The 14,277-nt window shown below is 40.7% G+C and overlaps 1 protein-coding gene across 1 annotated transcript in view; it reads right to left on the bottom strand.

Annotated features, from left to right (window-relative positions):
* Positions 1-14,277, bottom strand: part of HTT (huntingtin) — a 990,576-nt gene that overhangs the window by 462,723 nt on the left and 513,576 nt on the right. Inside the window, exon 36 of the mRNA XM_030191138.1 lies at positions 2,744-2,880. Coding sequence (XP_030046998.1) covers positions 2,744-2,880 — 137 coding nt within the window. The remainder of the gene's footprint in view (positions 1-2,743; positions 2,881-14,277) is intronic.

Genomic DNA, 14,277 nt, shown 5'->3' with positions numbered 1-14,277 from the left:
GGTGTGTACTGTTTAAACAGCTTGGCTTGCTTTACATATGTTTTGTCAGTGCAAATTCTAAGTCAGTTATTTTTTCTAAGCCAGTTGCTTGATGCTCCATGTCTGTTTGACTGAAGTTTGTGTAATCTGATCAGCTTAGTGTTGTTAGCTTTAATACTTAAAGGGGGTTTGGGATGTTGCCACAGTTATGATTGAAACAGATGATTGTATATCTACCTATTTAAGTATCAGTAAAGAGCACTGCATTACATGCCAGTTGTGCTGAGTGGGATTGCTAAATTCTTTCTAATGATAAAATCATTAGGGTTTATGTATGGATATCCACCCATTCAAATAGCAGCATAAAGTACTGGATTGCCTGTGAGTTTGACTGAGTGCCTCTGAATCAGTATTGCTACATCCACTGCAAAGTTTTTTCTAATGACACAAGTATCAGGGTAAGCACGTTTGGTGCGTTGCAACAGCACAATTTCAATTGATGTTTGTACATTCAAACAACAGTAATGAGTGCTGGATTGCCTCCTCAGTACCTTTCCGCTCTCATCTCTCCGTACACTCCTCCCCGTGAACTCCGTTCGCTGGGTAAATGTCTCCTGTCGTCCCCCTTCTCCCCCACTGCTAACTCCCGGCTCCGTTCCTTCTATCTCGCTGCTCCCTATGCCTGGAATAGACTCCCTGAGCCAGTACGTCAGGCTCAGTCTCTGGCTGTCTTCAAGTCTAGGCTTAAAGCCCACCTCTTTGCTACTGCTTTCGACTCCTAACCATGACTCTCTTACTCAACACCCTCACTTATCACCCCTACCACTGCAATTTCCCCACCTCTAGCTGTCTGTCCAATTTAGATTGTAAGCTCTGTTGAGCAGGGACTGTCTTTTCATGTTAATTTGTACAGCGCTGCGTAAGTCTAGTAGCGCTATAGAAATGTTTAATTGTAGTAGTAGTAGTAGTAGTTAATCAGTTTTTTTCATGGCCACTGTGGAGTTCTTTTTAATGACATCATCATCAGGATATATGTGATTGTCACAGAACAGTATGATGTTTTTAGGCACTTTGTATTGATTTCTATTGATTTGAGTTGCTATCTATTAGAACATGGAAACCCACTGATTCTTACTTTTTAACAAAGTGAATATTAATTTTAATATTTTTAGATCATTGAATGTGCATAAAAGACGGCAATTGAGGCCAAGCATTGTGAGATTTTATTTATTTTATTTTGTATTTTTTTAGGTGGTTGTATGACTACATTTAGGTGTTCACTTTGCTTTTTATCCCTATTAGGTAGGTGATATTTAGTATGTACGGTCATTCAGTTATTTTAGTGTTGTATATCTCCTCCTATCTGTCCTTTGCAGTTCTGTTGATATACATATAGTGTTGATATTATTATTTTTTGTTGATGATATGTCTTATATTAAAATTATTTTATTGCATGCATATTTTATCTGAATGTTTTTAACTGATATTGATTTGATATTATATTTTATTGTATTGTTTTTAGATTTGATCTGTTTTTATTTTATATGATGCGATAGTGTTTTTAGATATGTTTTATTATCAAATATATAATGTGATGTTTATGTTTTACTCATTATGTATTTTTTTTACCCCTGACGCAGCCTGAGGGCGAAACGTGGCCATGTCGGGTAACTTGCAATAAACCACTTCTTCTGTTACCCTCCTGTTCTATTTTTTTGTCTTTTTTGATCTGCTTTTTTTCTTTTGATTTGCTATTTCTATGGCAGATCTTTGCCTTTTTTTGTTTCTGTCTGCAATCTCAAAGGAAGTTGCATCTGAAGGCAGCAGGAGCATAGGTGGTTCAACTTAGGTAGAAACTACTAGGACCACTTCAAAAATGGCTGCAGATCCTCCTAAAACCTGCTCTGTAATAGACTGAGAAAATTCCCCAGAATGTGCCAAGCCACTAACAGGAACACTGCACTGAGAAAGTCAATTTCTCCACTCTCTCCTCTTACCCTAAGTGAGCCAACGTGTCCGCTTGCCGGCATTCCCCACAAACCACACAGCACTTCAACTTTTTTGGCTGCACTGTCATTTTAGCTCCTTCACTGGGCTCAGAAAGAAACAGAGCTGAGCCAATCAATACCATACTGATGGAGGGAAGCAAGACAATGGAACTACACAAGAAAACAAAAAACAGAACACAGCCTCACAAAAATAGATAAAACAGTCTCACAGAAAAAGAAATTCAAGAGCATTATTTTTGTCTGTCGCACAAATACTTGGCTCAGGCACTTAAGGTTCCCTTTTTGTGAGAAAGGGATTGAGAAACACTACTATCTCTTAAATGCCAAGAAAAAAAGGGGTACTTGGACAGAAGGGGGGGCTCCTAGAAAAGTCAAGTTCCTCAACACTAAGCCTCACTCACTAGCTTCTGACCCTCTCTATTTTTTTTAACTCCAGAAAACCCAAAACAAGAAAACTTTCCTACCAGACTTGAGAAGCTGCTGCACCTGTTATCGACCTACCACCTGCTGGAGACTGGGAAATACTAACTGGCTACGGGGTTTCACACAGTTCTTAACTGATGACATCACAGTACATTACTTCCAGGTCTCCACCTGCTAGCAGGAGAGCATAACCCAAGCAACTAGACTGGTCTGGGGGGACAACAAGGAAGAAAACTTTTTCATTAGTTTCTAAATTTCATATCCAGCTCTTTGGTTTGCACATATCTGTTTTTAACACTGAACTTAATTTGTCAGCTACAATTACGCTTTACCTGATGGTACTGGATAAGCCTAAGCAGCATGGACACAACCACTTCCTTCTGTGTTTCAAGTTCTTTGCCAGCATCAGCTTTGTTTGTACCTCTTAATACAAAGAGATCATGAACTATAGGCTGCAGAGCTGGTATAGCTAAAATGGGGGGGGGAAAAAGCATAACATTATATCTGAAAACACGTATTTTTCACATGCATCTACTATTAAAAATACATTTTCCTTATTCTTTGTATTTTAGAAAGATTATACATAACCTCTAGTATTTTCTGTTTTCAACTATATATCATCATAAATAGCAACCTTGTTAAGAGGAACAGGTACAGTTTGAACAGAAAGGCATTTCACAGTGCCACTGAAGACCATAATGTGGGACTCACCATTCAAGACAATTGCTTATTAAGGGGTACTTTTACTAAGCTGTGCTAAGAAGTGGCCTTAGTGCACCCTAAGACCATTTTCAGTGCAGCCGGAAAATGACTGCTTTTCTATTTTGTGAATTAACGGCCACCCGCTAATCTTGCCATTAGTGTGTAGCCATTAAATAAAGGATTAGCGTCTGACCCCTTACTGCCATTTATTTTGTAGGAGTAAGGTATCACACGATAATGAGCTAGTGCACGGGAATGCAGACATGCTAACTGATCAGAGAATAAATGCCCACTCTCTGCCCCCCCCCCCCCTCCCAGGTAAAATGTTTTTCTAGCATGTGGTTTATGTGCGCACATTGCAAGCTTATCATGGGATGCCTCAGCACGTCCCACAATAAGCCCTTATTAACTGCAGCAAGCACATGCTAGTGCCTACTGCAGCTTTGTAAAAGGACCCCTTAGTGTGCAGCTTCAGCTTCTACTTTGTCTGTTGTACAGACGGAATATAATAGGAAAGAACTGTACAGTGAAAAATAATATACAGTTGCCATACTCAGTGCTTATGGTTTCCTCTTTTTTTATGCAGAAAGATCAGCCAGATACTTATGCTTGCCTAGCATAGTGACCACATGGGCCTTAAGTATCTCCCCAACCTTATAATCATTCATTTAGGACCGGCTGATTTTCACAGAAATTCGTAGTAAATGTACCTGGTTTTGCAGAAATTAACGTGGTACCTACGAGGCAGAAAGCTTTTGCATATTATACCACTGTCCTTTAGAACTCCATGCCAACTGATTTATGACAAGAATTTATTTGCTCCTTCAAAAAAGAGCCAAAGTGGTGTTTGTTATGCTTTAGACTAATTCATCTGCTATTAAATAATAACAAGAATTGATCCAACAGTTTAAATGAATTACAGATATACTGGAGTTAACTCAGGTTTGACTAGAAAAGTACATATGATTAAGTGGCAACTGAGTGAGAGAAAGCAATGTTAGGAAAGGAACTAATACTGGGATGGATCTGTGTTGATCTATATATCTTATTATTAGGGTCTGATGTATTAGGCAGTGTCTTACAAGTCTGTTGTCTAAAAAATGCAATTCGGAATGAATTAAAGGGCAAAGAGACATGGATTTGATATACCACCTTTTTGTGGTATAACCGAAGTGGTTTATATTTATTAAATGCAGGTATGAGTTTTCTTCTTTGATCTGCATAATATATTCTACATTTTCAATGTAAAACAATTATAAAATTCAAAAAATTAAGAATAAATTTTGATTGCCTAGGTCTTCATACCTTTTGTCACAGCAATCCAATCAACTTAGGATGTGACTGTGGTTTTTCAACTGGTACATGGAAAACAATAACTGATACCACTGATGAATCCCAGCAGGCACATAATAATCTTCTGAAATTCACATCCCTTAAAGATGCCAGGTTTCAGCTGGGGAATTTCTCCAACACTGAGTTCCAAGATCCTTGTCAAAGGTTTCACTTTCTGATGAGGGACAATAACTCTTCATACCATACACTGATCTGCCACATGAGGTCTATACTACCATTATCATGCTCATTCCCCTTAGCATGGAGGAAATTGAAATTGAGAAGGAGCCAGCGACAGAAAGAGAGGAAATTGAGTAAACCAGCCACCACCATTCAAGGAATTCCATAGCTGACTGAAAGTGGAGTTTTCTGAAGAGATGTTTATAGTCATGAGTCAGATTTTGTTAAAGAGGCCCAAAACAAAATAAACAGAAGCTGCTTCTGTTGTATGAGATGAATTTGAGGCTAAAGTCTAAACATGCAAAACATGTTGCTGCCAAAAGAAAACTGGGATAATTATTCAAAGGTACAGATTAGGTAAAGATCACAAGAAAATTTCAGTCTCAAAAAATACCCTGTATTATTTAAGCATGTAGAGACCATTTGTGAGGCTGAAAAATTATGCTGATATTGTCTGCTATATGGTTCTGATTGTCTGATATGTAAGTGAATTGAATTTGTATGTGACTGGAAATCTCAAAATCCTCAATTTGTGCTCTCTCTCAGCATAGTCTAAGGGAAACTGCAAGAGCACTGATTGATCCTGAAAAATTAATTCCAGTGGTGTGCTACAAGTTTCCAAAACCAAAGGCCAATTTGCAACATCCTCCCAAGGGTTATTTTGCTGCCTACCTCCCTAGTATCTGATATTGTGGCTGAGAATATGTGCCAGGTGCTCTTCAGTGCCCCTTTCATGCCATGGTCCCCCATGCCCCAACACTTCTGGCTTTTGCACAGGCACCCTACGTGAGTTTAGATCCGAGATGGGCTCACCAGGCAATACTGGAAGCATCTATTGTTGGTATGCAACAATGTTCCAGGTTGAAAAGGAGATCGCATGGATCGGTGGTTTCAAATGTCCACCAACTGACAGGTGAATTTTGGTACATAGAAACTGGCCTTAATGAGACCTCAAATTCCAATGGAATCAGTGAATACTGTTCATTTTGAGGCAGGCAAAAGGTATGACATGCACAGCATAATCTTTCCACCGCTTTTGACACTGTCGATCACAGCATACTTCTCGATACCCTGTCCTCACTTGGATTCCAGGGCTCTGTTCTTTCCTGGTTCTCTTCCTACCTCTCCCTCCGCACCTTTAGTGTTCACTCTGGTGGATCCTTTTCTACTTCTATCCCTCTGCCTGTCGGCGTGCCTCAGGGTTCTGTTCTTGGTCCCCTCCTCTTTTCTATCTACACTTCTTCCCTTGGTTCATTAATCTCATCCCATGGCTTTTCCTACCATCTCTATGCTGATGACTCCCAAATCTACCTTTCTACCCCTGATATCTCACCTTGCATCCAAACCAAAGTTTCAGCGTGCTTGTCTGACATTGCTGTCTGGATGTCTCAACGCCACCTGAAATTAAATATGACCAAAACCGAGCTTCTCATTTTCCCCCCCAAACCCACCTCCCCGCTCCCCCCGTTTTCTATTTCTGTTGATGGCTCTCTCATTCTCCCTGTCTCCTCAGCTCGAAACCTTGGGGTCATCTTTGACTCTTCTCTCTCCTTCTCTGCTCATATCCAGCAGATTGCCAAGACCTGTCGTTTCTTTCTTTACAACATCCGTAAAATCCGCCCCTTCCTTTCCAAGCACTCTACCAAAACCCTCATCCACACCCTTGTCACCTCTCGTTTAGACTACTGCAATCTACTTCTTGCTGGCCTCCCACTTAGTCACCTCTCCCCTCTCCAGTCGGTTCAAAACTCTGCTGCCCGTCTCATCTTCCGCCAGGGTCGCTTTACTCATACTACCCCTCTCCTCAAGACCCTTCACTGGCTCCCTATCCGTTTTCGCATCCTGTTCAAACTTCTTCTACTAACCTATAAATGTACTCACTCTGCTGCTCCCCAGTATCTCTCCACACTCGTCCTTCCCTACACCCCTTCCCGTGCACTCCACTCCATGGATAAATCCTTCTTATCTGTTCCCTTCTCCACTACTGCCAACTCCAGACTTCGCGCCTTCTGTCTCGCTGCACCCTACGCCTGGAATAAACTTCCTGAGCCCCTACATCTTGCCCCATCCTTGGCCACCTTTAAATCTAGACTGAAAGCCCACCTCTTTAACATTGCTTTTGACTCGTAACCACTTGTAACCACTCGCCTCCACCTACCCTCCTCTCTTCCTTCCCGTTCACATTAATTGATTTGATTTGCTTACTTTATTTATTTTTTGTCTATTAGATTGTAAGCTCTTTGAGTAGGGACTGTCTTTCTTCTATGTTTGTGCAGCGCTGCGTATGCCTTGTAGTGCTATAGAAATGCTAAATAGTAGTAGTAGTGGTAGCAGCAGCCATATGGTCCAGTATAGTCCCTCTAAATCCAACTGTTTGGTCACCTAAACAAGTTAATCAGTCTGAGAAGAACTTCCTCTTGTAAAACCATACTGCCCCAGGTGCTGCAATCCATTTGATTCCAGAAACTTCTCTATCCTCTGTTTTAGGAGTGTTTCCATTAGTTTATTCACCACTGAAGTAAGACTAACTAGCCTGTAGTTCCCAACCTCCTCCTTATTTATTTATTTATTATCTCATTTGTACCCCACAGTTTCCCAACAGTGTCAGGCTCAATGTGGCTTACAGCGCACCACAGAGGCAAATGCCAATGCAGTAAAATGAAGCTAATACAACAGGAAAATCTACAAGTGATAATGGGGAAGAGTAGGAATTGACGGGAAGAGTAGGGAAACCACATCTGCCCTTCTCCAGTCTTCTATGACAATGCCTGACTCAAGAGAAGAACTGATCAGACTGGAGCAGCCAGAATGTTCCTGAATTCTTTCAGTACCCTTGATATATCCCATCTGGCCCCATTGCTTTATCCAACTTTAGTTTAGCTAGCTCCTCACAAACACAATTTGGTCAAAGTCTACCACACATCCATTCTTATTAGTATTTGCCTTCTGTGGTCCTACTAGTGGCTCTTGATCTGTGAACACAGAACATAAATATCTGTTGAGCAATTCTGCTTTATCCTTTTATCAGCTTCTATGTATTGTTCCCTTTCACCTTTGAGCCTCACAATGCCACTTTTGCACTTCCTCCCTATTGCTTGCTTACCTAAAAAATATCTTATCCCTGAATTTTACCTTACTATTTCTTTTTCCATTTTTCCTGACTACTTTACCAACTGCTCTTAGCTTTTCCAGGTATTGTAGACCGTCGCCTTCTTTCTGTGATGCTTTGTAATTTATGAAGGATAACCTCTTTTCCCTCACCTTTTCAGCTACTACTTTTGAGAACCAAAGAAGCCTTCTTTTCCCTCTTACTTTTGTTTACTTTCCCAACAAATAGGTTTGTTGCCCTTAAAATTGCCTCTTTCAGTTTTGCCCATGCTTTTCTACTTCCCTAAATTGTTCCCGTCCATCTAGCAGATTCTTTAGGCATTCCCCATCTTAACAAAATTAGATTTTAAAGATCTAAAACCTTCAATTTTGAATAAGCCCTTTGAACAATGACTTCATTTTAAACCACACCATTTGGTGATCACTAGATACCAAATGATCATCTACTGCAATGTCAGAAACTCTCTCCCCATGTTACGTCTGTGCTCACCTTGCCCTCTGGTGGCCAGAACCGGTGGCTGCTGTGGACCGTCACCCATTCCAGATTTCAGTCCAGTCCGGTCCGGATCTTCCGGGCTGCCAGACTTGCTTGCTCGGATTGAACCTAACAGCACCCGTAGTTTCCTGGTGATGGTTACAGCTGAGCTCCAGGTGCTGCTGGGCTTATTAGCCATTCTTAAACCTGGTTGCTTTGCCTTTGCATTGCGTCTTAGGCCCTGGTTCGTGGGTGCTTGTGCACTTCTGCCTGAGAGACTTTGACTGGACCTGTTTCTGTGTTTGCTGGTTTCCTGCCTTTTGAACCTTGCCTGATCCTGGACTTTGCTTTGCTTGCCGCCTGCCTTTTGAACCTTTGCCTGGACCTGGACTTCGTTTTGCTTGCCGCTTGCCTTTTGAACCTTTGCCTGGACCTGTCTTCTGCTTGCTGGCTGTCCGCCAGAGACCTAGCCTGGATTTGCCGGTACGTCTGTTCTGCCTTGCTTCTGGTGTGGGGTGGTTTTGCCTGCCACTGCTGCTTCTCGGCAGTGGCCCAAGGGCTCACAAACCCAGTTCCTGTTTAGTGAACGTGACACCCCATTTGTAAACATCAGGTCCAGTATTGCCCCATCTCATGTGGGTTCCATTATCAACTGCTGGAACATCTCTCCCTTTAGAGAATCCAAGGCATCTTTACTTCTAGATGAGCTCTCAACAGGGATACCTCAATCTACATCTGGAATGTTGAAATCACAAGGTTCACAATTAAATTAACTGCCTAAAGACAAGCCATCAAAGTGGTTTACATATTAAAATTTAAAAAAAGAAGAAAAAGAAATACAAATCTGCAGAAAAGGATGGATAGCTAATATCACTTTTCCTTTCACTGAAATCTTGTGAATGTCTTTAATTAAGTATTGGTTCACTTCTTCTGTCTGTGAAGCTGGCCTGTATATCACACCAATGTGAATACATTGTCCATTTGCTCTCTCCAGATTAATCCACAGTACCTCTTCCTTAACCTTTACGTCCAACAATTCTGATGCTTTACTATTATATTTAACATATAATGCCATTCCTCCATGTCTCAGTGACCGCCACTAAATCCAAGTCAGTCCCCTTCCATCCCTGAGACATAAAAAGACTATAATATGAAGACACAGAAGAAGAGGGGTTCAGGAACTGTTTGAGTAATGTTCAGGCAAAGGATGGAATAATGTTAGTGGCATTTGCATCTGAAAGTGATAATTTGTTGATTTTAAGCCATTTCAAAATTTGGAAAGAGCTGTTTTGTGGGCTTGAGACATCTCTGCAAGCTTTCTCTAATGTCCTGAATCTTGGCACCAGGCAAACAGCACACCTCCCCGGACATTATGTCTGGTTGACACATGGGTGCCTCTGTACCTCTCAGAAGGGAATCACCAAGTGCAACAACCCTCCACTTCCTAGTGATCACTGGTTCAGCAATTTTGAGATTTCTATGCTTTGTATCCTCCTTGCTCTTGGGGATTTTGACCTCTTCTAAAAGTGCAGTTGGGGGTCTTAATTTTGCAAGGTCTAGTGAGCTATATCCATCTGTCTTCTTTATGTACAGTATCAGTCTTCACTTTGCTGGAGATCCCCGCTGGCTCCAGAAGCATCTCAGAGATGAATATCTCTGTCATTGGTGCTTCTCAGTTTTGTCACCTCCTCTCTTAGCTCTTTAACCTCATTCATGAGGGATTCAATGTGCAGACCTCTTGCACATGGTATCTGAATGCTATGAGTTGAGGTTAGACAAGTAAAGGAATCACACAAGAGAACATGATGGCATCAGTCTTAGAAGGAATTAAGATCATCACTGGCAAGACAGTCTGCAACTTTCCCTAGTTTAAATGAAATTTCATCATCAGTTTGGTGGAAATGAAATCCATGAATATCATCAACCTAAATGAAAAGGGTGAAGCCCAACAAGAACTGCTAATTATGGCAAAACTATGTTAAAAATGGGACCCAAACTGGAACCACAAGGTACACTGCAAGACAAATCACAGGAAATGGAAGTAAATTGAGACCAGTAAACTTTATAATGACCCATTACTCAGAATAGACTAGAAACATGCAAAGGCAGTACCAAAGATAGGAAGAGCCAGTGAAACAGAATGGAATGATTAACAAGGTCAAATACAGCTGAAAGATCTAATGAAAGTAGTAAGACCTCCTCACCTTGACCATAATTGAGCCTAACAAAGTCTAAAAGTACAAGCAGAGTTTATTCATTTGCAACAAGTTTCTCAGCAACTAGATATAAATGGAAGAATGTTCAATGAAATAAATATGCAAGAGAGGGATCAGACTTAGGATCCTTCAGGTGAATATGAGCAATTGCCTGTTTCCATTTAGGAGGAAAAAATATGATCCCTGACACATGAAAAGACTAATATGAAGAAAAGAGAGAAGAAGGATCAGGAATTGCTTGAGTAATGTACAGGCAATGATGAGTAATAAATGTTGAAGAATTAATTGTCGATATTACTTTTGCAACCTCAAAAAGAGCTGGTGGGTTGAACCTTGCAAGACCACTACAGCTACTTAATTAACTGATGAAGTAGAAGCAAAGGCAGTATTATTAGGAAAAACTAATTCAGGATAATTCATATTAGTTGAAAAAGCAGAATTAGGAGGAACACTGTCTAAAGGAGGTAGGAATGTGCCAATATCATTAACTTTTTATATGAATGATAACTGGCCACAATTTTATTTATTATTATTATTTTTTTAGAAGTCATAGACTTCAGAGATGAAATGTACTATTCATTATGGATTTTGATGTGAATTCAAATATGATAAAACAAATGATTGGCTACTGTTTCCAAGATACTTAAGTTTTTGTATACAGTTTAGATCAGTGGTTCCCAAACTTTTTCTGTTCACGGCACCCTTTCTGTCCGAGCATTTTTTTTGCAGCACCCCCCGGCCACGTCTCCATAGTTTTCTCTGCACAAATGTAACAGTTCTAGGGTATCGCTATAACCAGCCCCTCCAACATTCTTGGGGCAGACTATTATGATATTCCCAGATGATGCCATGCCACACAATTGAGGTGAAAAGCTTTTCTTCAGCTAATGTCTAGGGTGTTAGCAGTAGGGGCATCTTTCCTTTTAAAATTTCCCTGCAAGTGCCTGGTAACACATGAGAATAAGTCTTTTGTTTTTCTTGACCCCATGCACATGGAAATATTTTTGTTAGAAAAGGAGAAAGTTCAGGGCCTCTTTTATTAAACTATGCTAGCGATTCTCAAGTGGCAAATGCAATGCAGCCCATTCAAAATGGATGGGCTGTAGTGCATTTGCCACACCAGGAATCACTAGTGTGGTTTAGTAAAAGAGGCCCTGAACTTTCTCCTTTTCGAACAAAAATATTTCCAGGTGCATGGGGTCAAGAAAAACAAAAGAATTATTCTCACGTGTTTGAGGAAGGCTAAGGGGGCTTATATTCACTCTCCTACACAACATAGTAACATAGTAAATGACAGCAGATAAAGACCTGTACGGTCCATCTAGTCTGCCCAAAAAGATAAACTCATTTTACATGGTATGTGATACTTTATATGTATACCCGAGTTTGATTTCTCCTTGCCATTCTCAGGGCACAGACCGTAGATGTCTGCCCAGCACTGTTCTTGTACTAAAAGTTCTGAAGCTAACATCGAAGCCCCTTAAAATTTACACTTCAGCCCATCCATATCTATGCAGTTACGATCCGTGATATGTGTGCGCTTTTTTAAAGATCTGACCAGTTTTCAGGCAGCTCAATCAGAGATTTCTTTTGGTCTTCCAAATCTTTTCTTAACTTTAGCAGTTCTAAGTAACTTTCATAACAATGAAGATACTTTAAAATTTAAGCTGGAAATGTTTAAGAGATTTTTTTTGTATAGCCTTCTGCAATGTACAGATTGTTGCTTACAGAAACTCATGGTGGTTGTAAATGGACAGAACAATCATAAGCTGAGAGGTTAGAAGGTTCAGAGTTTTGTTCAGCCACAAAATTGCCTCTACCTCATTTACTGAAAGCCCGAAAGGCACTTTTACTAAGCCGCGTACACGCATCTTAAGCATATGAGTTTTGAACTACCGCCTAGCTACTGTGTGGCCCAGGTGGTAATTTAATTTTTTACGCGCATCCACTAAGCGTGCCCCGGTGCTAACCGAGAGGTAATTGGCATTGTACGCGAGTAGACCATTACTGCCCGGTTAATGCCTGAGACCTTGTTGCTAGGTCAATAGGTGGCAGTAAGGTCTCAGGTCCAAAATGGACGTGCGCCAAATTTTATTTGGCTGCACATCCATTTTCTGACAAAAATGAAAAAGGCGTTTTGTGCAGGCACGCTGAAAAATGGACTTGCGCGTGTCCAATACACGCAGGCCATTTTTCAGCGCACCTCAGTAAAAGGACCCCCGAGTTACTAAACTTTTTGGGTTTATTTAAAAAAAAAAGTAAGTAGTAAATCAACTGGGAGCACGGTCTGGTGTGCTACACTTCTTTTGCCTACAGACCTGTACCATATGGTTCTTTGAAAAAAATAATACTTATATAGATACTAGTAAAACATGCCCGTTTCTTGCGCAAATGAAACGGGCGCTAGCACGGTTTCCTTCTGTACCTCCCCCCCCCCTCCCTACTCACCCCTTCGGCATTCTGAAGGCACTGACCGCCATTGTTGCGGACCACGGCACGCCACTTTCAATCTCTGCTGTTTCGTTGGTTGTGAAGCCACTGACGCTATTGCTCCGCCCTCGACGTCATCACGTTTGACGCGAGGGCGGGGCCCCAACACAGTGTTTTCGGTGGCTTCACCACCACGAAGGCTTCGAACCGGAAGGAAGTGCCCGGTGGACCTGACAGTGACGTCAGTGTCCTCAGAACGTTGAGGGTGAGTTTTATTATATAGGATTTATTTATTTAGTACATTGGTAATGAGATGTGTAACACATGATCCTTAGAACAAATAATGGTTTCTTTTATGTCCATATTTATTTCCCTTTTCTATGATGCTCTTTCTTTTAAATTTCCTTTTGAAACTGGTACCATTAGGCCCTAAAAAATATGATAGATCTGTACCAGTAGATCTTTTGAATAATCAAATCGGTTTTTATTTCATGCTCTTTTTGTTGTCTTGTCCACATAAGCCTCCTCAAAATGGATTTTTATTTTTTTTATTCAATGGAATTTTGTTTTCAGCTTACAGTCTCACCAGTGTGGGCTCTCCATACTAATGATAAACGATAAACAATTGGAGTGCCGCAGGGATCTGTACTGGGACCGGTACTATTTAACAAATTTATAAATGATATGGAAATCGGAACAACGAGTGAGGTGATCAAATTTGCAGATGATACAAAACTATTCAAGGTTGTTAAAACATGTGCGAACTGTAAAATGTTGCAGAAAGACCTTAAGAAATTGGAAGACTGGGCGTCCAAATGGAAGATGAAATTTAATCTGTACAAATGCAAGGTGATGCACATTGGAAAGAATAATCCGAATCACAGTTATCTGATGCTAGGGTCTACCTTGGGGGGTTAGTGCTCAAGAAAAAAATCTGGGTGCCATTGTAGATAATACATTGAAATTTTCTGCTCAGTGTGCGGCGGTGGCCAAAAAAGAAAATAGGATGCCAGGAATTATTAGGAAAGGGATGGTGAATAAGACCGAAACACTATAATGCCTTTGTATCGCACTATGGTGCATCCACACCTTGAGTACTGCATTCAGTTCTAGTCGCCATATCTCAAAAAAGATACAGCGGAATTAGAAAAGGTTCAAAGAAGAGTGACCAAAATGATAAAAGGGATGGAACTCTTCTTGCATGAGGAAAGGCTAAAGAGATTAGGACTCTTCAGCTTGCAAAAGAGACGGATGAGAGGAGATATGACTGAAGTCTACAAAATCCAGAGTGGCGCAGAATGAGTAGAAGTAAATCGATTTTTTACTTGTTCCAAAAGTATAAAGACTAGGGGACACTCGAAGAAGTTACATGGAAATACTTTTAAAACAAATAGGAGGAAATATTTTTTCACTCAACGAATAG

The sequence above is a fragment of the Microcaecilia unicolor genome, chromosome 2 (genome assembly GCF_901765095.1).
Source record: "Microcaecilia unicolor chromosome 2, aMicUni1.1, whole genome shotgun sequence".
Classification (NCBI taxonomy): domain Eukaryota; kingdom Metazoa; phylum Chordata; class Amphibia; order Gymnophiona; family Siphonopidae; genus Microcaecilia; species Microcaecilia unicolor.
This window is presented reverse-complemented; position numbering and strand designations above follow the sequence as displayed.